We start from the raw sequence: 26,478 nt of genomic DNA on the forward strand, positions 1-26,478 counted from the left end.
CACCTGAGTGAATTATTCCTGGACCATGCGGCCGCATCGCAACACATAGGACACTCCCTACCCATTCTCCAAGAGTACCACACCACATCTGATGGGGTACAAATAGTAGGCAACCAATCACAGAGGGAAGTATACATACATATGCATATATGCCTCTTATAGCCTAGTTCTCCCTCTTAGAGAACCTGGCAAGGTACCGAGAGCATCCTGCCCGCATGGCAGAGCCCGGCAAGCTCTCTGTGGCATACTCGATATGCCAAATACAGTAACAATAATGGGTCTCATTCCCCTTACCCTGAAAGAGAGGCTGCTAAAATCTCAGGGCTAGGACGAATGGATACGTTACTGGCGCCCACTCAAGCAAATCGATGATCAATGGGATGACAGTGATGACACATATATACATATTTTCAGATAGCTCACATCAATTAACCTTTAACAACATGTTAGTGCTATCCTAAAGAATGTCTTAGTGGCCCCTGCCAAAACAGAACAATCTTCACACTGTTTCCTCTATGGGTTTTTTTTGTAGCATTTTCAGCAGTTTTTCAGAACAAACAATACAAAATATATTATTTTGGTTGTGCTTTGGGACAGGGATTGGGGCTTGGGATGGAAACATCCCAAATACGGTGGTGGGAAGATGTAGTAGTGGTGGGATTGGTGTTTGAATACTGGATGTGACCGAATATTGTGAACTACCTCATAAAATGAATAAATAAATAAATAATTTTTTATTTATTTGGGGCCACTTATTTGGGGCCACTCTCAGGTGACCTTAGCAGTGCTCAAATTGGGGATGCTTGTCGCCTGGTGCTTGGAGACCATCAAGTGCTCAAATTGGGGATGCTTGTCGCCTAGTGCTTGGAGACCATCAAGGCCACACCCAGAGGTGCTTAGAGGTCACAGGAACTAAGCAGGCACTGCCACACGTTAAGGAGGGCTGAACTGAACTCAGGGACGTGCACTCTACCATTTGAACAATCCCTCTGACCCCAAATGTCACTCTTTACATTGCCTCCAAACTCTCTGACCTCATTTTGCCCCCACTGATCTAAGCTGCTAGTTTTCTTTCTGTTCCGTGAAGATCAAGGTACTTTCTACCTCGGGACCTTTGCACTACTAGCTCCTTTTATTGCCTTCACACATATAAAGTCCAGGGCGCACCAACTACACAGGCTGAAGCCAACAGTGTCTCTGGAGTTGTATTACGTGCTGCTACTGCAGCAGTCAGGACGGTCACATAAGCTGCCAGTTCAAATGTTCCATCTTTCAAGAAGTCATCCCTGATTGCCTAAATGCACCCTCTTCATCCTTATTAACCCCTTCTTCTACCTGGGAACTCTCGGCATGTCAGCCCTGCTTTATTTTCAACATGACACCCACTCTATCTTAAAACAATACACATTTGGGGCTGGAGCAATAGCACAGTGGGTAGGGGGTTTGCCTTGCACGCGGCTGACCCGGGTTTGATTCCCAGCATCCCATATGGTCCCCTGAGCACTGCCAGGAGTAATTCCTGAGTGCATGAGCCAGGAGTAACCCCTGTGGAATGCCAAAAAGAAAAAAAAATTTAAAAAATTAAAAAGAAATTAAAATAATACACATTTGTATCTATTTCTCCAGAAGAACAGATGGTCTGGCGGAGGCGCAGCTCGCATGTGTGAGGCTCTGAGCTCAATCCCTGACCCCGCATAAAAAGAAAATTTAAGCACGAGAGCGAAACCTGGGCCATGCAAGGCTAGCGCCTTACCCACGGCACCAGCGCTCCAGCCCCGGAGATGAGGGAGGAACTCCGGAGGTGAGGGAGGAACTCCGGAGGTGAGGGAGCAACTCCGGAGGTGAGGGAGCAACTCCGGAGGTGAGGGAGCAAGGCCTGGGGCAGTCTGGGAGGCCAGGGGTTGGGGGGCAGGGCAATGCTGACACTCGGGAGGAACAGTAAGGGGCCAAGCGTGGGTAGAGCAGGGTGTAGGCAGGGGAAGGGCAGGCCCCAGGGAGCCCCGCCTACAGCTCAGCCGCCACCTTCCTTCCATCCCTCCTCTCCGGGCACAACTCCTGGCTACACAGTAAAAAGCTGTGAGCCTGGCTCCCGGGACTCTGCATACTGAGAGCAGGGAGGAGCCGGGCGAGGAAGCAACGGGGCAGCTGCTGGTTCTGTTTGCCCTCTCACCAACCAAGCTCTTCAGAAGTCTCCAGAAGTCAGATCTGTCATGTGCAGAAAGTCCGGCCAACTGGCGTGCCCCCTGGGACGCGGAGGCTGGACGAGGCCCCATCTCCCACCGGTCAGGCCTGCCTTCATGCCGCAAGGCCTGCAACCGGAGGGGAGGAAGCGGGTGGTCAGAGGCCCGGCTCCAAGGGCCCCAGGCATCACATGGAGGTCAGCGCTGGAAAAACAAAAACATCTCCCTGCCTTCTGCTTGCGGCAAAGCCGGTTCTAGGACCAGAAACTGAGGAAGCCCAAATGCCAGGGAAGGGAGTAGGAAGTGAGGCCTCTTTGACTCAACACGCCAGAGTAAAGGGCTGGGCGTCCTCTGAGTCACGCCGCTCTGCGAAGCTGCTATACGCTCGCGTTCTCACTGGCAAATGGGCCTGTGGCCTGGCCTGTATGAGGCCAGTTCCGAGCATAGAGTGGGCTCTCCCTGGACTCAGCCCTGGACCGCGGACAAAGACGCCGGGAGGTTCGGAGAGTGGGGCCCGACCCACCTCACCGCTTCGTTTTCCAGGTCAAGGGCAAGCCAGGGCTGGAGACAGTACAGGGGTTAAGGACATGCCGTGCATGGAGCCAGCCCTGGATCGATCCCCGGCACCCCTCAGCTCACCCCCAACACTGCAGGATGTGACCCTGGAGGCCCCCAGCACTGCCTGGGGACTCAGGGACCTCTGGGCACCACTTGAGAGACACATCAAAAAAATATTTTTTAAATGAAGTTGAGAATAACCCTTCACCCTTCATTAGAATCTACTGTACCGAGGGGGCTGGAGTGATAGCACAGCGGGTAGGGCGTTTGCCTTGCACGCAGCCGACCCGGGTTCGATTCCCAGCAACCCATATGGTCCCCCAGCACCGCCAGGAGTAATTCCTGAGTGTAGAGCCAGGAGTAACCCTGTATATCGCTGGGTGTGACCCAAAAAGCAAAAAAAAAAAAAAAAAGAATCTACTGTACCAAACTGTGCCCCCAGCAGCCACTGGCTTTGTGATGGACACTAGCCCTGCCCGTGCAGGCCAGAGACCACTGGGCAACAGCAGCTGAAGCCGCAGGGGCTCACCTGGAGGTCCGTCCCCCAGATCCATGGAGCACATGGGTGGCAAACCCAGAGTAGGATTACAGTAGCTGATAACGTAGGAGGCCCCCAGACCTAAGAGTGGCCCATTCACTTCCGGCAGACTTCCTGAAAAGGCTGTCACCCGTCCCCTGTGAGCTGCCGGCCCCCTGCCCCACTGTGTTCCTAGGGTGGCAGGAACCCAGGACGCTCCCTCTCTGCCCATCTCCTGCTTTCCACAGTCACGAGTGGGAGCCAGAAAGAGGTTGGTGCTGCTTCCTGGTGGCACCAAGTCCGGACCGGCTCAGGGGAGAAACAGCAGCAGGGATAAGATGATTATCCTCAGGATTAGTGGCTCCACGTGCGGAGACCTGCCTCCGGGCAGGCCGACCACAACTGCTCCCACTGCTGTGAGGAGGCGCAGGGAAGAAGGAAGGGCGGTAGTTGATGGCAGGTGGCGGGAAAGCGCCATCGTCCCCAGCAAACGGGCTGTGTGGGGAACCTGGAGGCCCTGCAGCCTCGAACCGCCTGAACTTTGAAAGTTGCGGGAGCCAGGTGGTGGGAGAGACGGCTCCCACCCAGCTGAGGGGACCGGCCCACGCACGGGCGGCTGCAGACAGAAACTCCCCAAGCTGGGGCTGGAGCGATAGCACAGCGGGTAGGGCGTCTGCCTTGCACACAGCCAGCCTGGGTTCGATTCCCAGCATCCCATATGGTCCTCTGAGCACCGTCAGGCGTAATTCCTGAGTGCAGAGCCAGGAATAAACCCTGTGCATCGCTGGGTGTGACCCAAAAAGCAAAAAAACAAAAAACAAAAAAACCTCTCCAGGCTATGGAATCGGTGGCATAAAATAAGACTAAGGGTTTTTCCCTTCTCTCTTCTCTGCCTTCCACAGGGCCATTCACACCGTCTTTATAAGTGTGTGTGGGGTAAAGTGAATTTATAATTTAAAAAGTGACAACAGTACGAGATGGGACTGTGAGAAACACAGGCCACTATGGGATTTGGGGAAGTTGAGTCGACACAGATTCAACATGGGATCTGTCTGGGGTCTCAGGGAGCTTGATGGAACTCACTTCTCATCTAAGGCAAGAGCAAGTGTAGGGGTCTCCGTACAGCAGTTGGACTGGAGTGCACCGTCGACCCTGAATCTTTGGCTGACCCAGGTTCGATCCCCAGCATCCCATATGGTCCTCAGACCCACCGGGAGTGACACCTGAGTGCAGAGCCAGGAGTAAGCTCTGAGCGTCACCAGGTGTGGCTCAAAAACCAAAAAAGCAAAGCAAAGAAAGGGGAAGAAAAGAAAGGAAAGGAAAGAAAAAAAAAAGCCAGCAGAACAGCGGGATTCAGACGTGGACCCAACAGCTCCTCAGGGGAAGTAAATCACTTACTGGCTTAAGAATCGACCAGAAGGGGCAACATGCCAGAAAGCATGATTTGCCCCAGTGTCAGAACCCAGGATGTGAGAAAAGGGGTCTGTGAGGTCAAAGGTGGGATGGGGAGCAGGAGGTGAGGAATGAAAACCTAAATATGGTACCAAAGAAGAGATAACACATAAGCATATAAAACGATATTCAACATCCCTTGACAGTAGGAAACTGCAAAGTAACACAAGACCCCTCTGCACCCCTATTGAAGGGCCCAAACCTCAAAAGTGGTGGTAACAGATGCTGACAAGGACAGAGAATTAAGAGGAACTCTCAGTCGCTGCTGGTGAAAAAGCAGAAATATACATCAGCCCCGGGAGACAGTGCAGCAGTGTCCTGATGTAAACAGAGCCCTATGCGTGGTCCAGCAGTTTCACATGACGAGATGACAACATGTGTCCGCACGAAGATCTGCAGACGAACGTGTGTCACGGTTTCTTTTCAAAGCTACCAAAAACTGCACACAAGGTCCTTCAATAAGTAAAAGAACGGTGTACACACAATGAAGTATTATTGAGCGATAAAAGAAAATGAATTATCAAGCCTTGAGACACGGAAGAGCCTTGAAAGTGCACACTGCTCAGAAAAAGGAAGCAGGCCCGAAAAGCTACGGTCTGAGTTCAACTATATGACACTACGAAAAATGTCAGACGAGGAGAGAAAGTGAGACAGTCAGCGGTTGCCAGGGAGATGGGAGAAGAGAGGGAGGAAAATGGTACATTTTTAGGGAAATAAAACTGTTCTAAACTACACTGTAATGACTGGGGACCATGTATCTGTCAAAATACATAGAACTATATGTGAACAGAGCGAACCCTAATGTAAACTGAGAACATTAATCAATAAGAATGCGTTATACAGGGCTGGAGTGATAGCACAGCGGGTAGGGTGTTTGCCTTGCACTCGGCTGACCCGGGTTCAAATCCCAGCATCCCATATGGTCCCCTGAGCACCGCCAGGGGTGACTCCTGAATGCATGAGCCAGGAGTGACCCCTGTGCATCGCCGGGTGTGACTCAAAAAGCAAAATAATAATAATAATAATGCATTACACAGTGGTTTATCAAGGTGTAGGTATAGTGGGGAGCAAGGTGCCTTCTAGAATTGGTTTATAAATTGCAGCAAATGCATCACTGATACAAAACGCTAATAATAAGGAAACTATAGAAGAAAGGGTATATGTGAAAGCTCTGTGTTACCTACTTCATTTTCTGTACACCTAATAAAACTCCTAAAATATAACCTATTAATTTAAAAAAATAGTATTTTAAAAACTGATAGGGGCCAGAGAGAGAGTTCAGTGGATAGGGTGTTTGTCTTTTTTTTTTTTTTTGCTTTTTGGGTCACATCTGGCAATGCACAGGGGTTACTCCTGGCTCTGCACTCAGAAATCACTCCTGACGGTACTCAGGGGACCATATGGGATGCTGGGAACCTGGGTCGGCCGAGTGCAAGGCAAACGCCCTACTCACTGTGCTATTGCTCCAGCCCCCAAGATAGGGTGTTTGTCTTGCATGCAGTCAATCTGAGCCCAATCCCCAGTACTTCATGTGGTCCCCTGAGCCTGCCAGAAAGAAGTAAGCCCTAAGCACCACCAAATGTGAGCACAAAACAACATCAAAAAATAAAAAACTGATAATCTGCATTTCTCTAAGGATAAAGTGAAAACTATCCACTCCAGGATGCCAGCTGTCAATTTTAACACACATTCTCCCAGACTGGTCTTGCAGACACACTAACTGTGGAAGCACTCCCAATGGGGAAGTGCTCCTCACTTTCTACTCCTCCCCAGAAAATGATCAGACACCCAAATCATGAGGCTGGAGCGATAGCACAGTGGGTAGGGCATTTGCCTTGCACACAACCAGCATGGGTTCGATTCCCAGCAACCCATATGGTCCCTTGAGCACCACCAGGAGTAATTCCTGAGTGCAGAGCCAAGAGTAACCCCTGTGCATTGCCGGGTGTAACCCAAAAAGCAAAGCAAAAAAAAAAAGAAACCCAAAATGTGGGCGAGATTCACCCTGGGTGTGACATTAGGCACAACTGTATCAAGTAAGAAATGTGACTGTGGGAACTTGCCATCCAAGTCATACACATCACCTTGGCCTCTAAAAGTTGTAGGTATTCCTGGCAGCCCACTGGTAATGACTGCAGGAAGAAGTAGTTATTCTACTGGGAATAACTGTGGGACTGACTGTGGAAGTGATGCATAATGACAGTGGAAATGACTAGGAATGACAGTGGGAATGACTGTGGTAATGACAGTAGCAATGACTGGGAATGACAGTGGGAACATTGGTGGGAATGATGGTGGGAATGACATGGGAATGACAGTGGAATGACTGGGAATGACAATGGGAATGAGAGTGGGAATGACTGGGAATGACAGTGGGAATGATGGTGGGAATGACAGTGGGAATGGCTGGGAATAACAGTGGGAATGACTGGGAATAACAGTGGGAATGATAGTGGGAATGACAGTGGGAATGACTGTGAATGACAGTGGGAATGACTGGGAATGACAGTGGGAATGACTGGGAATAACAGTGGGACTGACTGGGAATAACAGTGGGAATGACAGTGGGAATAATGGTGGGAATGACAGTGGGAATGACTGGGAATAACAGTGGGAATGACTGGGAGTGACAGTGGGAATAATGGTGGGAATGAAAGTGGGAATGACTGGGAATAACACTGGGAATGACAGTGGGAATGATGGTGGGAATGACAGTGGGAATGGCTGGGAGTAACAGTGGGAATAACTGGGAATAACAGTAGGAATGATGGTGGGAATGACAGTGGGAATGACTGTGAATGACAGTGGGAATGACTGGAAATGACTGTGGGAATGACTGGAAATGACTGTGGGAATGACGGTGGGAATGACTGTGGGAAGTAGCGGGAATGACTGCAGGAATGATGGTGGGAATGATGGTGTAAATTACAGTGGGAAACAGCAGGAGTGACCGTGAGAATGACAGTGGGAAAGACAGTGGGGTGCAGCAGGGATGACTGTGGGAATGCCTGTGGGAAGCAGCGGGAGCCCTGCCTGGGGCTGGTGTCTACTCTCCACTGCACCCTCTGGCCATTACCAGCAAGGCAGAGTCTAGTCCATCAAGTTGCTTCCGTATCCAGCTCAGTTCTCCAGCAGAGCACTTCCTGCTGCATTATTCACACACCATTAATCCCAGACACCTTTCAACTTCATGGTCTCTCTGACTGTGGCCTCCAGCTGCCGGCTCCGTTCCCTTCCTCCCTCACCCCGACCACTCTCTCTCTTGCATGCATTGTGGCCAGGAGCAACAGGGACTGCAGGAGCCAGACTGCCTGGCTGTGTCACAGCTCCAGCATGCTAAGTTCCTCACCTTCCTTGTGCCTCAGATGCCTTGTAAAAGGAGGATGAGCCCCAGAGAGCACTGAACAAGCTTAGAGAAAGCACTTAGAGCAGTGCCTAGCTCAGGGGCCAGAACCAGAGAACAGCGGTAAAGCAGCCAACCTGGGTTCGATTCCCCGGCATCCCACATGGTCTCCAAGGCACCACCAGGAGTAATTCCTGAGTGCAGAGTCAGGAGTAAACCTTGGGCATCGCCGAGTAGGGCCCCAAAACCAAAATCAACCAAAAAAGAGTAGCGCCTGGCTCAAAGTAAAAGCTGTGTCTGCAATTATCCTGACATGCTTTTAAGTTTCTCAAGCACTCGGGGTCACGAGTGCAGGGAGACGGACGCAGTACCACACAGGCAGGCAAAGCGCAAAGCTGCTCCACACCGACCCTTTGGTCGTCTTCCCAAGTTTGCCATCCAGTAACCGGCCAGTGTTGGGTTTTTCACGGACAGGAGCCAGGCCTGGTTTCTCACGGTCTCCCCAGCCCTTAACCAAATCCACCCTCTTCTTCCGCAGTGTTTCACCCAGACTGGGACTTGCTGCCGGGTGTGCCAGGCAGGTCCACGCAGTGTCCAAGGGCCTGAAGGGCAGGTCTGGGAGAGGCAAGGAGAGTCCTCAAAGCCTGAGTCAGAAAAGACACAATCACCCCATACTCCCTAGGACCACAGAGCCACCCTGAGCGGCTGAGACAGGAAAGAGGGCTGAGTGCGACAGCAGAGACAGGCTGGAGGGATGAGGCCAGGAGTGAAAGGCCAAAGTCCAGGGTCTTTAGACCACTGAGCAGGGGAGGTGCTGGAGAACACTCAGACTGTCTGGACTAGCACTTGGCACAGGGGAGCTGGGAAGATGGGACCTGGAAGGGTGGGCCGGGCACGACTGCCTCCAGGGTATTGGTCAGAGCGGGGCAGACCAGGAGGTGAAGTCAGCGCAGCCCAGAGGGGGCGCCACTCTAACTAGCCCCCCTTCCCCTCAACGACCAGGCTTGAGGAGCCTCTCCCCAGCTGCACATTTACTACTGAGGGACTCTGGGCTGAAGAGTCTGGGGTTCCCCCCACCCTCCGCACACACACAAAGGCAGAGACAAGCCAAGCTGCAAATGAAATCTTGGCCAGGGAAGACTCCCCACATCCTTCTGGCCTGCAAGGAAGATCACATGCCTCAGTCTTCCTGCGACCTTATGGGTAAAAAATAAAAGGGAATTCTCAGCATCCTTCTGTGGACTTGCCTGCCCCCAGCCTGCCGGTGTCTGGCTGCCTCCTTTTCACTGTATGGGGATCCCTTTCCTCCCTCTGACCATTCCTAAGTAAAACTATAAACAAAGCAGAATCAAAGGAACTCTCAAGGCCAGAGTGAAGGGCTCAAGGGCCTTGGCTTGCATCTTGCTGGCCCTATCTTGATCTTGAGGACCACATAAGGTCCCCCCAGCACCTGCACACAGAGCCAGGAATAAGCCCAGAGCCCAGCTGGGTGCCGTCCAAAAACAATACAAAAACCAAACCCAAACAAAAAGGGATGGGGGGAAATTCTCACCATTTCAAAACAGAGATCTGAGATCTGGAGCCTGGAAACCAGCAGGGGTTCGTGCCCCCGCCCCCATAAACACTGGCACTTCTACCCCCAAGGACCGACTCTAAAGGAGCCCATTCCTCCAAGGCAGCCCGGCCCCCTGCCCTCAGCGGTCAGCCTGTCAGCCATCACCTCTAAAAGTTCGTACAAGGTTTTGGGGGGCCGGCTTACCAAGGAACCTACTGTGCACCCCTGCAGCCTGCTGAGCTCAGGGGGCGCAGGAGGGGTCCCACTGGTGGGTGACTTAGAGGAAGAAGCCTTTGTTATCAGCCTCACAGAGCTGAAGGAAGAAAGCCAGGCCCAGGGCCCAGGAGAGAGCTCCCAGGCCTTGCATGCGGAGGGCCCTGGCATGATCCCCAGGGACTATAAGGGTCCCCAAGCACTGCTGAGCTATACAGTTCTGGTGACCACAGCAGCCTTGGGCCCAAGGCGCACTCCCGAGCACTGAACTAGGAGTTGTCTTCAGGATCCCTGAGTACTATTTGGGTGCCCCCACCTGCTCTCCCCAAAAGAAAGCAAGAGCCCAACCAGAGAAGGGACTGATCTCCCAACACAGGTTATGGCCAGGAAGGGTCTTCCACTAGGAGCCCCCAGGATGAAGCGGCATGTTAAGAAGTTGCTTGCAGGCGAGAGGGAGCTCAATGGACCGAGGACATGCTTGCGTCCCAGCCCTTGAGCACTGGGCCCTCCTGAGCACCAGAAGGGACCCCCACCTACAAAAAAAAAAAAAAAAAAAACTTTTCACAAACCAAGCTTTGAGGAGGAAAAATTCACATTTCCCAGCTGCAGGAGACCAAGGCCACATGAAACTACAACTAGAAAAGTTAATCTGTATCCAGTGCTTTAATAAATAACTCCTTTGGGTGCAGAGCCCAGTCGAGAGGAAGGCACCTCAAGGGGAACGGGGGTCCTCCCCACCCCGCTGGGTGGACAGAGGCCAGTCACTCGGGCCCCTGGCAGGCCAGAGCAGCGCCAAACCTCCCAGGAAGCAGGTGCCGGCCGGCCAGGACGGGCAGGGTGACACGGAGCCTGGGCGTGGCAGGAGCATGTCCAGCGGCCAGAGCGGCCAGGCTCCAGGCCCGGCCACAGTGAGTCCTTCCAGTGCAACACACAGAGCGGACGACCTTTGGCGATGGAATCCCACCACCGGCCGCCTGAGGTTATTCTGCCTTGGGGCCAGAATTCGCCGTGCAGGTGGCCAGCGCGGGCTGGATCCCCAGTATCCTCTACGGTCTCCAGAGCACTACTAGGAAGTGAGTCCTGAGCACAGACCCAGGGGTGAACTCTGAGCACCAAAAAGAAAGACAAACAAACAAGCAAAGACACACCAGTGCCCTCTCCCATTCGCCTGCCCCCAGGTGAGGCCCCGGAGTCCGGGTCAGCTCCGGCTGCTAGCGGCACCCGCCGGCCTCTCCCACAGCCCCATAGCTCGCCCAACCCCCCGGCAGCGAAAGGCAGGGTCTCAGCTGCAGACCCCCGACAAGGCTGGTGGGCTCCCGCCTCCCAAGAGGAGGGGCAGTCGAAGTAGCCTGTAGATTCGGGGTCTGCAGACAGGCACCCCACTCTCCCCTGCAGCTGCCCCGAGCTGGATTTGTTCTCCCGCCCCCACCTCAGAAACTGGTCTCTGAAGTCCCACTGCAGGGGGCAGGGGTCGTGGCTGAAGTGGTAGAGCAGGCGCCAGGCTCGGGGTCAGCCCCTGCAGCAGTGCCCCGCCCTCCTTCCCAAGCGGGACCAGGAGTGGCCCCCAGGACAGTAGGGAACCTGAACAGGTGCTCTCCTGCCCTGTTTGCAACGCTGACTAGGGAAGATCGGGGTCAGCACTGTGGCCCCAGGGCCGCACCCCAGCACACCATCACCCACCCCAGGGCTCCCCAGCCCTGCAGCCCAGGAAGCCGGGCCGGAGCAGGGAGAAACGCAAGAGCCCCGGCCCCCTGCTTGTCCGCAGGCTTCACAAACCAGGAAGCTCTCAATGGGAGGAGGCGCGCAGTGGGCCTCTAACGCGTTCTACTGACAGACTCAAGTGGAAAAGCAGGGTCGCACTTTCAGCAGAGGCTGAAAGATTTTGAAGTCACTAAACCTGACTTTTTTTTTACCGCATGTGAAACAGGTTCTCTATGCCTATAATTTCTGTATCTATAAGCATGAGGTAGCAAGAATTCTTTGAAACTCAGTTCACAGAACTACTATGAAAATAACATAAAAGGCCCAGAGAGACTGTACAGGGGTTAAGCTGCTTGTCTTGTCTGCGGCCTACTCCGGATCAATCCCCATCACCACATACGGTTCCCAAGGCACCTGCAGAAGTGATCCTGAGCACAGAGCAGGACTACTTTTGAGCACAACCAGGTATGGCCCAAACTGCCACCCCCTGACAAAAAATACCCAGAATAACATAAAATAATGCCCCACTGGGGCCAGAGCAATAGCACAGTGGGGTAGGGCGCTTGCCTTCCATGCAGCTGATCCAGGTTCAATACTTGGCACCTCATGTGGTCCCCTGAGCACTGCCAGGAGTGATCTCTGAGCACAGAGCCAGGAGTAAGCCCTGAGTACCACCGGGTGTGATCCAAAACAAAAACAAAATTAATGCCGCACAGAGTTCTTCGCCCCCATCATGGGACAAAGCAGAGAACAGGGATGTCAGAAAACGCTTTGGCACTCTCCTCAACCGAACAATTAAGGGAACTTGATCAGTATTTCCTGTCTGAGGCAATAAATAATACTGGGTCACATTTTAAAACAAGTTTCCTTTACAATCCTGTTAATTTTTCCATTTTTTAATCACACCTAGAGTCAGGTTTAATTTGGTGTTAGTGTATCTTTCCACACCTCCGCAGACTCGACTCTCTCCTGAACACGGAGCACGATAGCCTCAGGCGAGGCGGCCTCTGCAACAGGCTTGGTACTGAAGGAGAATTTCGTAACACTGCCCTCTTATCACTCGTTTCAATAATTACCTTTAAATTACTGCAAATGATACTGCAAATGATACTGGTTTCCATAGACGGTAGTGATTTTAACTATTTTTTAAAAAAATCTCGGCAGGGGCTGGAGCGATAGCACAGTGGGGAGGGTGTTTGCCTTGCACGCGGCCGACCCGGGTTCGATTCCCAGCATCCCATATGGTCCCCTGAGCACCGCCAGGAGTAATTCCTGAGTGCAGAGCCAGGAGTAAGCCCTGTGCATCGCCGGGTGTGACCCAAAATGAAAAAAAAAAAATAATCTCGGCAGCTGGGGCTGAAGCAATAGAAGGTGGGTAGGGCGTTTGCCTTGCACACGGCCGACCCGAGCTTGATTCCCAGCATCCCATATCCCATATGGTCCCCTGAGCACTGCCAGGAGTAATTCCTGAGTGCAAAGCCAGGAGGTAACCCCTGTGCATTGCCAGGTGTGACCCAAAAAGAAGAAGGAGGAAAAAAAAACCTCTGGGCGGGGCTGGAGAGATAGCACAGCGGGTAGGGCGTTTGCCTTGCACGCGGCCGACCTGGGTTCAAATCCCAGCGTCCCATATGGTCCCCTGAGCATGACCAGGGGTAATTCCTGAATGCAAAGCCAGGAGTAACCCCTGTGCATTGCCAGGTGTGACCCAAAAAGCAAAAAAAAAAAAAAAAAAAAACCTCTGGGCACTGACAAATGATGCTCCAGTTTCCTTGGGCTTCCTTACCCACTGCTGCAGGTGCCCTGACTCCTGGCACTCACTGGGGAGGTGAGCGGCGCAGGGGTACTGCTGCCTGCCTGTTCCCTCAGTCACCAGGGAAACGGCCGGGAGGGTTGGGATGGGTCAAGTTGGCCAGGATGCTCAAGTCCCACCAGTCCCACCGTGCAGCCGTCAGGCAGTGTCGAACCCCACCATCTCCACGGCAGGGAAGTCAGGTGCCCCAAGCTGTGTTCCCGGGAGCCATGGGCTCGGGCTTTCTGCAGGAAGAGGAGAATCAGTCCTGAGCCCTACCCAGGCTTTCCAGGTTCACAGTCTCCCCTCAGAGAAAAGAATTCCAGGAGGTAATGAATGGCGAGCAAAGCAGTTTTATTTAGAGAAATACGGAAAGATAGAGAAATATGGAAAGAGAGCCAGCGAGGTGGAGGGAGGGCAAGGAGAGAGAGTGTTACATGTTCAAAAAGGAAAACAGGGGTTTCTCCAGAGAGTACACATCTCCTCTGATGCAGGAGAATCGCCAAGATAGACATTGTGCCAATTGCAACTAGTTCGTGGTGGGAGTGGGGCTCCGAGCTTACTCCTGGCTCTGCACTCAGGAATGATGCCTAGACGTGTTCAGGGGACTACATGGGATGTCAGGACTGGGCTGGGCTGGCCCCAGGCAAGGCCAGCACCCGACTCACTGTACTATTGCTCTGGCCCACCACCAGGCTGTCTTAAAGAGACTCCACCATGTGAAGTTTGGAAAAGCAGATTTTCCTTCAAGAAGCTTCCCAAGCTCTGGGCTGCAGAGATAGATAATACTGAGTTAAGTTGCTTGTCTTGCACGGGACCAACCGTGGATCGAAGCCCTGCACTAACTATGGTTTCCTGAGTACTGCCAGAAGTGACTCCTGAGCATAAAGGCAGGAGCAGTCCCTGAGAAGCATCTGGAATAGTCAAAACCACACCTTCCTACCCACCCCAGCCGCCCAAAAAGACACCAAGTTCCAGAAGAAACTAGTCATACCAGCCTAAGATGAGGTACAAAGAAAGGGTCAATTACAATGAACTTATGTAACACAGCCCAGAACTGGGTAACTACCAGAAACACAGGAGGCAACCCTGCTCCCACGCTCCTCCAGAGCCAGAATAATAACAGGAACAGGGGCTGGAGCAATAGCACAGCAGATAGGGGCGTTTGCCTTGCACGCGGCGACCTGGGTTCAATTCCCAACATCCCATATGGTCCCCCGAGCACCGCCAGGGGTAGTTCCTAAATGCATGAGCCAGGAGTAACCCCTGAGCATCACTGGTTGTGACCCAAAAAGAGAAAAAAAAAAAGGTAAAAAAAGGATATTAAATAAATACATAATAACAGAAACACATGTTCCAGTGGTGAGATGAAACCCGGGGAGGTGGGGCTAGAGAGACAGCACAGCGGGTACAGTGCTTGCCTTGCACACAGCCGATTCAGGTCCAATTGCCACCACCGCACACGGTCCTCTAGGATGCCAGGAGTGACCCCTGAGCGCAGAGCCAAGAGTGAGCCTTGAGCTGCCAGGTACGGTCCAAACACAATTAAAAAAAAAATAAATAAAAAAAGAAAGTTCACACAGAGGTCTCACTACTAAAGGACATGAATTTCCTCTTTTCTATTCTTAGTTTTTGGGTGTTTTTAGGACACACACAACGGTGTTCAGGGGACTTCTCCTGCCCCTGGGCTCAGGGCCTGCTCCCTGCAGTGCCGAGAGACCATGTGGTGCCAAGGATGGAGCCCAAGCCTCGTCATGCAAAGCATATGCTAAACCCCATGAACTGGCTCTCTGGCCATTTTTATTTCTTAAACTTAGTAATGAGGTAAACTTAGTAATGAGGTGGGCTGGAGCGATAGCACAGCAGGTAGGGCGTTTGCCTTGCACATGGCTAACCCAGGTTCGATTCCTCCATCCCTCTCAGAGAGCTGGGCAAGCTACCGAGAGTATCCCACCTGCATGACAGAACCTGGCAAGCTACCTGTGGTGTATTCGATATGCCAAAAACAGTAACAAGTCTCACAATGGAGACGTTGCTGGTGCCCACTTGAGCAAATCGATGAACAACGGGAGGACAATGCTACAGTGCTACAGTAATGAAGTATTTTACTTTATCTTCGCCCCTTCCCTGACCTTCATTGGTGCTGCAGGGTCTGGGGGCGTGGGGGGGGTGTGGTTCTACACTTGGTGCCAGAGCAGGGACTCAGGTGCTGTGGCGGTGCTTGTGCTCAAGTTAGGGGGCGTTACCAGGGAGCAAACTCCTGACTTCACACATGCAAAGCAGGTGCTGCAAATGCAGCCACTTTCTAGGGCCTGACATAAATATCAAAGTGTTTTATCACGCAGACCTCGAACACATGCAAGAAGGTGCTGCTGGGGGAAAGAGTGGGGGGGAGCCCCTGCTCCTAAATTCAAAGGTTTTATTGCCCCATTGGAAATATGGGCGTTTCTTAATTAAGTTTAGAACTTAGACCTATAATTAGTAAGCTAACTAGATTATAAAACTCTATAATTTAAGAATTTAGATTTTATGATTAGATTTGAAAGACAAAATCTTCTAAGAATGTAGACAGCAAACCACAAACTTGGAGAAATATGTCAACAAAAAGGTACAGGTGAGCCAGAAGAGATAGTAGAGTGGATAAGGCTGTACTGTATGATCCCCTAAGTACCACCAGGAGTGATCCTTGAGCACAGAGCCAGGAGTAAGCCCTGAGCATCCCTGGTGTCCTGCCCTCCCCCCTGCCCCCCCACACACCTAAAGAAATGCAAGTAGAGGGGCTGGAGTGATAGCACAGTGGGTAGGGTGTTTGCCTTGCACTCAGCCGACCCGAGTTCGATTCCCAGCATCCCATATGGTCCCCTGAGCACCGCCAGGGCTAATTCCTGAGTACAAAGCCAGGAGTGACCCCTGTGCATTGCTGGGTGTGACCCAAAAAGCAAAAAAAAAAAAAATACAGTAGAGGCTAGAGGCTCTGCATACCTGCTGCCAGTTTTTACTAAGAATATAAACTGAAGCCCAGTGCAGTTAGGGTCTTTACTGTCTGCATCTGTTTTCTATTCTGCCTCATTATTAATACTGTAATGCAGGGCTCCGTTCAGGCAAGATTAATTCTCTGCTCCCAAAGACCAAAGACATTGCAATGGATCCATTTGGAAGGCTACACAGACAAGCCCAGGTATGGCCACTGACACGTGACCAGTGAGAGGTGAGGCCCAGGAAGGGGAAACTGGCCGAAGCCTATGTTCAGAGAGGCGGTGTGACCCAGTGGTTAAGTACACAGAATTCTAGATCAGCAAGGTAGTCCAAAGAGCTGGAGCACATGTTTTATTTTGTTTGTTTTGTTTTGGGACCACACCCAAGCCATGCTCAGGGGCTTACTCTTGGCTCTACACTCAGGAATTACTCCTGGCAGTGCTCAGGGGGCATTGGGGATGCTGAGGATCAAACCTGGGTCAGCTGCACGCAAGGCAAGCGCCCTACCCCTATACAATCTCCTGGATATGCTATTTGGGCGGGGGAGGAAGGGGAGGAGGGGGCGCAGTGTGGGTGCCATTGTACAGACCCAAAATACTACCTGGAGTAATCACTATACAAGTAGTCAGGGTGGTCAAAAGACAAAAGAGAGAAAAAGAGTTTAGGCGCCAGACCAGATATCTCCATTCACTCCCAGCTCTTTTACAGCCTGCGCATGTGACTTCGGGGATCTAACCCCTCAGGGACTCCGTTTCCTCAATCAGAAAATGGAAACACCCAAATAAAATTATAAAGTGTTTGAAACAATAACGTGGAACAGGGCCAGAGAGCCGGTACAGGGGCTTGCGTGCATGTGGCTGACTCTGGTTCGATTCCTGGCATCACATTCAGCCCCCTCAGCCTCTTGAGTAACTCGTGAGCCCTCGAACAAGCAAACAAAAACAAACAGAACAGCACCCCAAAACGTGGTGTGGGAGACGGTAAGAACTGAAATAAAGAGAGAAAACAAGCAAAAGGCTATTCTCTTCTTCATCATCGTCTTCACAATCAGCCTGGAAAGCTCAGGCTGAGCAGGGAAGACTCCCTGGGTGACATGGCCAACACCAAGGTATCAGAAAGACAGTTTGAAAGGCAAAAAAGAGACATAACCAGCCTTGGATTACTCAAGCTAATGAAGGGGAGGGAGAAGGATGTTTTACCGAATGACAGAAACCCACCAGAGGCCAAAACAACAGCACAGCAGACAAGGTGCTTGCCTTGCACATGACTAAACCAGGTTCAATCCCTGGAACCCCATATGGTACTTGGAGCCATGCCAGGAGTGATCCCCAAGCACAAAACCAGTCCTGAATACATTGGGTATGGCTCAAAAACCAAAGAAGGGAAGAAATCCCCCCCCCCTTAGGGGGCAGGAGAGAGCAGCGGGGCTAAGCACTTGGCTTGCATGTGGCTGGCCCCATCCGATACTCAGCACCGGATAGTTCCCCCGGTACATGAAGACCGCTTGAGAGTGACCCTCAAGCAGAGACAGGAATAGTCCCTAGGCACCGCCAACAACCCCCAAAAGAATCCTTGGTCCCTTTTCAGCCATACCCAGCGGTGCTCGGGGCTTACTCCTAGCTCTGGTCTCAAGGATCACTCCTAGTGGGGCTCAGGAGACCATTTTGTGGTACTGGAACTGAACTGCGTTAGCCATACGCAAAACAACACTCTACCTACTATACTAGCACTTGGGGCTATATGTAGAATCTTTAAAACCTATTTGTTTCATTTTTTTTTTTTTTGGTGGGGGGATAGCATGGAGGAGAGCTAGTACAGCGAGCAGGGGGCTTTCCTTGCAAATCCAGGTTTGATCCCTAGCACTGCATAGGGTCCCCTGAGCATCACTAGGAGTGATTCCTAAACACAGAGCTACATGTAAACCTTGAGTACCACCAGGTGTGGCACACAAAAACATCTGGGAAGAACAGGAAAAAAAAATTATACACAGGGCTAGAGACAGTTCAATGGGCTGAGCACGTGCTTTGCATGCAGGAGGCTGGTCTCGATCCAGAGTACCACACGGTCCAAGCACCACCCCCAAAGGCTGTGCAGGCCAGAAGTAGCCACAGGGGACTGTCAGGTGTTGCCCCCAAACAAGAGGAAAAAAAACAATACACACACACATACACATAAACACACACACAATACTTTACTGAAGGAAGTAGGAAGTGAGATAATTATTTAAGAGGTAATAAAGGAAACAGCTCATACATCCAAGGACAGACAATAAGATATAGACAAAAGGATAGAGAAGCGATCATATATCTATATAACGGAATATTACACAGAAGGAAACATGAAATCTTGCCATTTGCTACAACTTGAATGAACTAGAGGGCATCATGAAGTGAGCTCAGAGAGAAAAGAACAAATACTGCAGGACTTCATTCACCCATGGAATACAGAGAAATCAGGGGAACAGACAATGCTGAATCATGACAAGCCCTTGGTCTTTGATTATAGAACCGAGACCACCAAGCCACGGGGGAGGGCAAACTTGAAGTGACAGAAGGACAGCAGTGGAGGCACTCTGAGGGGAAGAAACTTTTCAGGTGCCATAACTTGGTGCATCACAGCCCCCCATGAAAGTTGACACCTAATCTAGGTTCCCTAATCTACAGTTTTAAAGAGAGGCTCTAAAGGACAGTCATGCAGAGGACAGGCCTGGAAGCAGAATGCCTGCCTCTGAATCCTGGCTCTCTCACTCCCAAGCCGGGTGACATTAATTAAGCAAATTATGGAACTCCCTTGTGACTCAGTTTCCTCGTCTGTAAAGCAGGGCGAATATTAGCACCTACCAATATTGTAGGGCTGCGACAAAATAAAACTAGTTAAAACATGCACATAGAAAATGATGAGCAAATCCCTGGGCTCAAGAGCCCTGCTTGGGGGGGGCTGGAGCAATAGCACAGCGGGTAGGGCATTTGCCTTGCACGCGGCCGACCTGGGTTCGATTCCCAGCATCCCATATGGTCCCCTGAGCACCGCCAGGAATAATTCCTGAGTGCAGAGCCAGGTGTGACCCAAAAAGAAAAAAAAAAAAAAAGAGCCCTGCTTGGGGAGGGTTAGCGTTGATTATCCTTACTCCTGCTGCTACTGATCTAGCTGATTTCAGACTAAGTTTACTATGGTTAACCTGATATTTAAATTTGTTTAGGAAGGGCGGAGTGATAGTAGAGTGGGTAGAGCGCTCGCCTTGTACGTGGCCGAGCCAAGTTCAATCCATGGCACCCCATTATGTTCCCCGAGTCCTGCCACGCTTGGTCTATGAACACAGAGCCAGGAGTAGGCCCTGAGCAACACTGGGTATGGCCCCCCCAAAATAAAAAAATGAATCTATTTAGGAGCTGGGGAAATAGCTCAGAAGTCCATAGTGAATGTCTCGCCTGGATCAAACCCCCTATTTGATCCCCAGCATCTCATGGTCCGCCCCAAGTAGCCGGCATGGCCCTGGTGGTCCTCAATGCCACTGAGCCTGATTCCTCCACATCAGGAGCTGCACCACGAAGTATCACTGGGACTGGCCCCAGGACACCAATGGGAAGACCAACAATTAAGCACATAAAAATAAAATGTGTTCATTTCTATGTATTTATTCTGATTTTTGGGTCACACCCAACAATGCTCAAGCTGCCAGGGATTGAACCAGGTCAGCCACATGCAAGACAAATGCCTTCCTTCCTATACGATCTCTCTGGCCCAAAATTAATTTGTTGAAAGTCAGTCGCTATATACTATGTCTTTCTGTTTTCTTTCTTTTTTTTTTTTATTTTGTTTTGGGGCCACACCTAGCACTCAGGGCTTTACTCCTGGCTCTGTACTCAGGGATCACTCCTGGTGGTGCTCAGGGGACCGCATCAGGTACCGGGGATCAAACCCAGGTTGGTCTCATGCAAGGAAATGCCCTACCTTCTATACTATCTCTCCAGCCCCTAAAATCAGTCACTAAAGAGGGAAGTAGGGAAGGCAAATAGAATTTAGAAGTTCACAAGGTGGCAAATAGAAGACAGATCAGATTAAAAAAACATACTGTGGATAATCTGACCAGATAATTACAGGTTAAAACAGCATTCTTCAGATCAGAGAGATAGTACAGAAGGTAAGGCTCTTGCACTGCACAAGGCCAAACCCAGCTTGGATCCCTGGTACAGTATATGGTCCCCTATGCACCCCCAGATGTCCCAGAAAAGAGACGAGAAAAAAAAAAAAAAAGAAGGAAGGAAGATGGGCAAGGCAAGAGGGATAAAAGACATAGCTAAGAAATAGCAAGAAGAGTGCCAGAGTGATAGTACAGCAGGGAGGGCACTTGCCTTGCACACAGCTGACCTGAGTTTGATTCCTATCATCCCATATGGTTCCCTAAGTACTGCCAGAACTGATTCCTGAGTGTAGAGACAGGAGTAACCCCTGAATATCACGGGGTATGAGCCACCACCACCACCACCCCCCAAAAAACATAAAAAACAAGCAAAAAAAAAATAGGAAAGTAAAAGGTAGTGGCGATACAGTGAAATATTTTCAACTTGGCTTTATGTTTTGGTTTTGGTTTTGTTTTATAATAAGCTAAAATAGAAAAAGAAGTAGGTTTAAAGACATCCACCCAAGTTCTGGGTCTCAACAGGTCTCAACCTGTTCCTGAGTTCAGGCACCAGTGTCGGCTTGGAAGCACGGGATGGTCAGGAATTCCCGAACATCATCTGACGCTTTTCCCAAGCCCGAGGAGCAGTGCTTGGGGACTGACCTGGACCACCTCCACGCAAGCAGATACAGGCAGGGAGGGCAGGAGAACGAGGCTCTCGGCCTCACGGGACTATGGCACTAGCACCCATGCTCAGGACAACCTCTGAAAGAAGGCCCCCAGGGCCAAGGAACAGGCAGGGACAGAGTGGATGAGAGGTGGACACTCACTCGTGGACTCTGCTGTCACCGTAGAGATCGCTCAGGCCGAAGCTGACGTAATGCCAGTGCTCGGGGATGCTGGCAGATGGGCTCCCCACGTTCCTGTACATGCTAACATAGTCCAAGGGGTCTGGGCCGCCCAACCTGGGAAAGACAAAACACAGAGGGGTCAGAGAACTGGCAGGGATCGAGGCTCTTCGCCACTCTCCCATGCTCTTCCAGGGCATCTCACACACATCCCGACTCTAAGGGCCGAGGTACAGCCTCCATTAGGGGGTCTCCATTGAAAGACCCTCCTGGGCATTCCCCATGGGCATTGTCCCCAGACCGCTCCTGGAAGCAGAGGCTCCGCCACTCCTGCCGCCAAGCTAATTCCTGAGAGACTACATTGTGCCCTACGTCAATTCCAGTCTGATCCAAACAAGCCCAGCACCCCCAGACCCCAGCCTGGCACCCCGCAGACCAAAGCTGGTCTTTAATCATGCAAGCGGCAAACGCAAAACTCAGGCTAGCTTGGCTCAGCAATGCAGAGAAGCCACCAAGCCCCTGAGGGTCTACATGAGAAGACCCAGGAGACCGGCAGATAGGGAATATGAAATGATTTGGGGCCTCTATAGACCACAGTAAACTTCCCCGCTAAGTCCAGCAGAAGCAGCTGAAAAAGAGATCCATCATCACCTCACTCTGAGGATTTAATTCAATCAGGGTTCTCTTCAGAAGAATATTTAGTGCTTTAAAAAAAAAAACAAACCGCATTTCTTCAAAATAAACAGGGAACTCGGTAGAGTGAAGAGACTAAATGGAAACCAACACAGGAAGGAAGGTCCCACGTTGCCCGTAACTGCACCAAAGCCGCCTTGGATGGCTGCACCAACCCAGCCCACCCCGGGGACGATGGCAGGGTGCACTCTGCAGCAGACAGAGCTTGTGGATGGAAAGCGAAGAACCAAAGACAACACATGTTACACGCGATCCAGCAAGCATGCCAGTGCCATGCAATCCCAACACTATTAAAACCAGTAGGTCTGTTTTCATCCTCTTTTGCCACAAAATTACTTGTCTTTGTAGAAATCCTTATTCTCTGCTAGGAAATGCTATTATTTACAGAACTTGATTTGGTGTGGGGACACCCTCAGCAGTGCTCAGGAACTATTCCGCAGGGCTTAATTCTGGCTCTGCATTCAGGGATCACTCCTAGCAGTGCTCAGGGGACCATATGGGGAGCTGAGGATTGAGCTTAGGTCAGCTGCATGCAATGCTAATGCCCTACCCGCTATACTATCACTCGCCCCTCAAGAGTTACTTTTTTTTTGGGGGGGGGCAGGGAGTTGTTGGGGGTCATACCCAGAGGTGCTCAGGGCTTACTCTTAGCAGAGCTCAGGGAACCACAGGGATGTCAGGTATCAAGCCCGGGTTGGGTGCAAGCAAGGTAAGCACCCTACCTGCCCCGGCCTCAACAGGAGTCACTCCTGACAGTTCCCACCTTCTCACCCAGATCACAGGTGCTGGGGCTGGAATTCAGGCCACTCACATGTGAAACACGTGCTCCAGCCCAGGGCACCATCTCACTGGTCCTATTTATAGAATTTCTAAGAATAAGCTGCCACAAATAGCTTCGACTCAAGCTGAGTGGATTAGGAAAAAGAAAAAAGCTCCATCCATGTTGTAACTCAGTCTCCACTGAATCTAATTCCACAGCCAGTTGGATTTCGGAAGTTTATGAGGAAGAGAAGAAAGGGCAGTTCTCCCTGGACAGACTTCTGCTGGCCAGCAGCAGAAGGCAGAGCCTGGGTCAGTGAGGCCAGCCTAGCCCCCCCTCCTCCCACCCAGACACTGCATCCACCCTCCAGGGCTTTATCTGCCCCGCCATGGCCACCCTCTTTCTCAACAAATCTTCTGGGAGATGCTACATCAAGGAGAGAACTTCACCCAAACCGCTAAGAGCTCAGAGTGGGATGATGCTAACTGTGACGCCAGCACAAAGCTTTCAGTTCTACGATACAGAAACCTGATGGAAGCCGATGACCATGTAGAAAATAACGGTACTTCACACTTAGAAAAAGATGTTCTCAGGGGCGGGGAGCAATAGTACAATGCATGCGGCTGACCCGGATTTGATCTCCAGCATCCCATATGGTCCCCCAAGCACCACCAGGAGTAATTCCTAAGTGCAGAGCCAGAAGCAACCACTGAGCATTACCGAAGTGACCCCCCCACCACCATCAAAACACAAAAACAGGATGTTCTCCAAGGACCCAGAACGTCCATTTCTTAATTCCTTGAACACCTGATTTCCTCTCACAGAGCTCTGACAAGACTGTAACGGCCCCGGGGTCTGGGTTCTACCTTGGCTTCTACTCAAAGTCTCAATGGTTATTTAAGGAGCCAGGTGCCAGGCAGTCAATTACAAAAATGTGAACAGTGAGGGCTGAAGAGATAATAAAGGGGCTAAGGTGTTTGCCTTGCACCCCACCAATAACCCCCCCGGGTAGAATCCTGACACCACAATCGATCCCCTGAGCACTGCCAGATCTAGGAATAGCCTACTGAGCACCGCTGGCTATAGTCCACTCAAAAAAAAAAAAAAATCTAAAGAGGTCTGTGGGACCCCAAATGTAAAGGGATGTGAATGAAGCAATTTCAGAATCTTAATGAAGCGAAACTCAGAAAGAACCAGACACTGAGATATTCCCTCACATTTCTCAGCATCTAGGCTGCAATTCGAATATCACAAAGTGCCAAATTTGCCCATCACTGATGACAAGTCCTACAAGCAGTGTGTGGCAGAAAGAGTTATCCAACCCGTGGGGGTGGGAAAGGGGGGGTGGTATTGAAAGGGAAACTGGGGACACTAGTGGTAGGAAATGTATACTGGTGAAGGGATGGGTATTAGAAGTCCTATAAATGGGCTGGAGCGATAGCACAACGGGTAGGGCGTTTGCTTTGCATGCAGCCGACCCAGGTTCAATCCCCGACATCCCATATCCCAAGTACCGCCAGAGTAATTCCTGAGCGCAGAGCCAGGAGTAACCCCTGTGCATGACCCAAAAAGAAAAAAAAAATCCTATGACTAAAATCCAATTAAAAAAAAAAGTTACCCAACCCAGTTTGAGTTCTTTGCATGTGCTAAGTACCTTTTTTCTGGGTGGGGAAGGAGGGGAGTGATTGACAGGGGGGATTTTCTACAGCAGTGCTCAGCCGACCAAGAATCACTCCCTGTGACACTTGGCCAGCCAGGCCTGTGGTCCACTGCTGGGGCCCAAGGAGGATGGAGCTACTCAGGCCCTGTGGTACTGGGGAGCACCAGAGCCATCCCCGCAGCCTCCGGGGGCCATGCAGGGTCAGGGACCAAACTGGAGTCCCAACCAAAGCACACACACATGGGGCCGGAGTGATAGCACAGCGGGTAGGGCGTTTGCCTTGCACGCAGCTGACCCGGGTTCGATCCCCGGCATCCCATATGGTCCCCCAAGCACCGCCAGGAGCAATTCCTGAGTGCAAAGCCAGGAGTAACCCCTGAGCATTGCTGGGTGTGACCCAAAAAGCAAAAAAAAAAAAAAAGCACACACATCCCTAAGCCATGTGCTCGCTCCCCTGTCCCTACGTTCATACTTTCTAAACTAAGCTCAACGTTCAGAGCCACTTGGGTGGCAGAAAGAAAAACAGCTGCCGGTCTATCAGCAGAGGCTCTGAGCATGCAGCAGGGCAGGGCCAGCCCTTGTCTCTCACCTCCAAGTCCTCTAGCGCATGCACACATCGAGACCCAGACTTAAATACCGAGGTGCAATTTGAACGGGTGATTAAACTGCCAAAGAGCTGCTGTTCACTCAGAAGCTCTCTCCCAAAGCTGAAAGCCCATATTGTGCTGCCACAAGCTGGAGAATTCACACAGAGGCTAAGCACTTGCCTTGCATGCAGGTTTGATCCTTGGCACCCCAAGAGACCCCTGAGCGCAGGTCCAAAAATGTGTCCCCTCCACACACACACACACACACACACACACACACACACACACACACACACACACACACACACACACAAGCAGGTCCTGACCACCAAAGAATAGTTAGCCTGTCAGAGAAAATTGCGCCTATGGTCACACCTTCTCTTGCCCCAGACAGACGCAGGCAGCTGGGCCATCCCCGTGCTCAGACTCTTCCCACATTCTCTCATCAACCACAGCCTTGGATCTGCCCCCTCCGGAGGACAAGACTCAGTCCCCAAGGCAGAGGGACTCTTGGCCACACGCATCTGCATCTGCCCTTCCGGCCAACTCTCCTGGGAGGGGGCACCCCAAGGAGAGTGACTGCCCCGTGAGTCCCTCCCGACACATCTAACCCAGTGTCTGCATTAGTGTAGCTCTGGACACTCAACCAACTACCAGGCTCCTGGCACTGAAGACCCCCAAGACAGGCTCTTCTGCAAAGGCACCTCAATACCTGTGCTGCTCTGAGCCGGCGGGGTTACAGGAAGGAATGGAAAACTACAAACCCAAACCCAAACCCAAGCGCTGCCCACGAGGAGGGTTACTCTCCACTCCCCCCAACCGCCCAGAAACTGCAGCTGAAATTCTGATGCGTGTGGCCAGGAAGCTCCGAGTTCCATCCCAGCGCCTTTCTTTGCTTGGTCTATGCCACGAGCCCTCCCCCATTCGCCCCATGTCTTCACCATTCAACCGAGGCCCCCTAAGTCCAAAACCAAGACCCGGGTCTCGCTGTTCTAGCCCACCACGTCCTAAAGCAAAGCTGCTGCAGAAGCAGAAGGAAATTCTGCAGAGAGAGAGAGAGAGAGCGAGCGAGCGCGCAGTGCAGAGTAAGCAGAAAGTTTGTCCCGGGAGTTGTTCCGCAGAACTTCACACGCAGAAGGGCTGCCCAGATAGGATGTCTGGGCTCACCCGCAAAGGAGACCTCCAGCCCCGCGCTCACAACGTGGCCCACCGGGCAGTCGGGTGCCCCCCAGCGAAGCCCACTCGGCTCTCCCAGGCCCCGCCCCGCTGCCCCCGCCCCCCGCGGGCTTCCCCTCGCCCACTAATGACCCCCTACGGGCGTCCTCTCCTTTCACCACGTTTACAGTTCCCTCTCTCCTGTGGTTCCCCCCACAGCTCCGACAACCCCCCCCATTGACTCTTTTCTCCTAATCCCGGCTAACCCTTCATCCTTCCCTCCCTCTTTAACTCTTCGCTACCCACAGGCTCCGTTAACCCCTTTGTCCCCACTACCAACTTGTGCCCTAACTCCTTCAAGCCTCGCAGCA

At 51.6% G+C, this 26,478-nt stretch overlaps 1 protein-coding gene across 2 annotated transcripts in view; it reads right to left on the reverse strand.

The window, feature by feature from the left end:
- Positions 1-26,478, reverse strand: part of SUFU (SUFU negative regulator of hedgehog signaling) — a 104,332-nt gene that overhangs the window by 77,316 nt on the left and 538 nt on the right. For both annotated transcript variants that reach the window (XM_004616314.2, XM_055119151.1), the window contains exon 2: positions 21,235-21,369. In XM_004616314.2, coding sequence (XP_004616371.2) covers positions 21,235-21,369 — 135 coding nt within the window. The remainder of the gene's footprint in view (positions 1-21,234; positions 21,370-26,478) is intronic.

The sequence above is a fragment of the Sorex araneus genome, chromosome 11 (assembly GCF_027595985.1).
Source record: "Sorex araneus isolate mSorAra2 chromosome 11, mSorAra2.pri, whole genome shotgun sequence".
Classification (NCBI taxonomy): domain Eukaryota; kingdom Metazoa; phylum Chordata; class Mammalia; order Eulipotyphla; family Soricidae; genus Sorex; species Sorex araneus.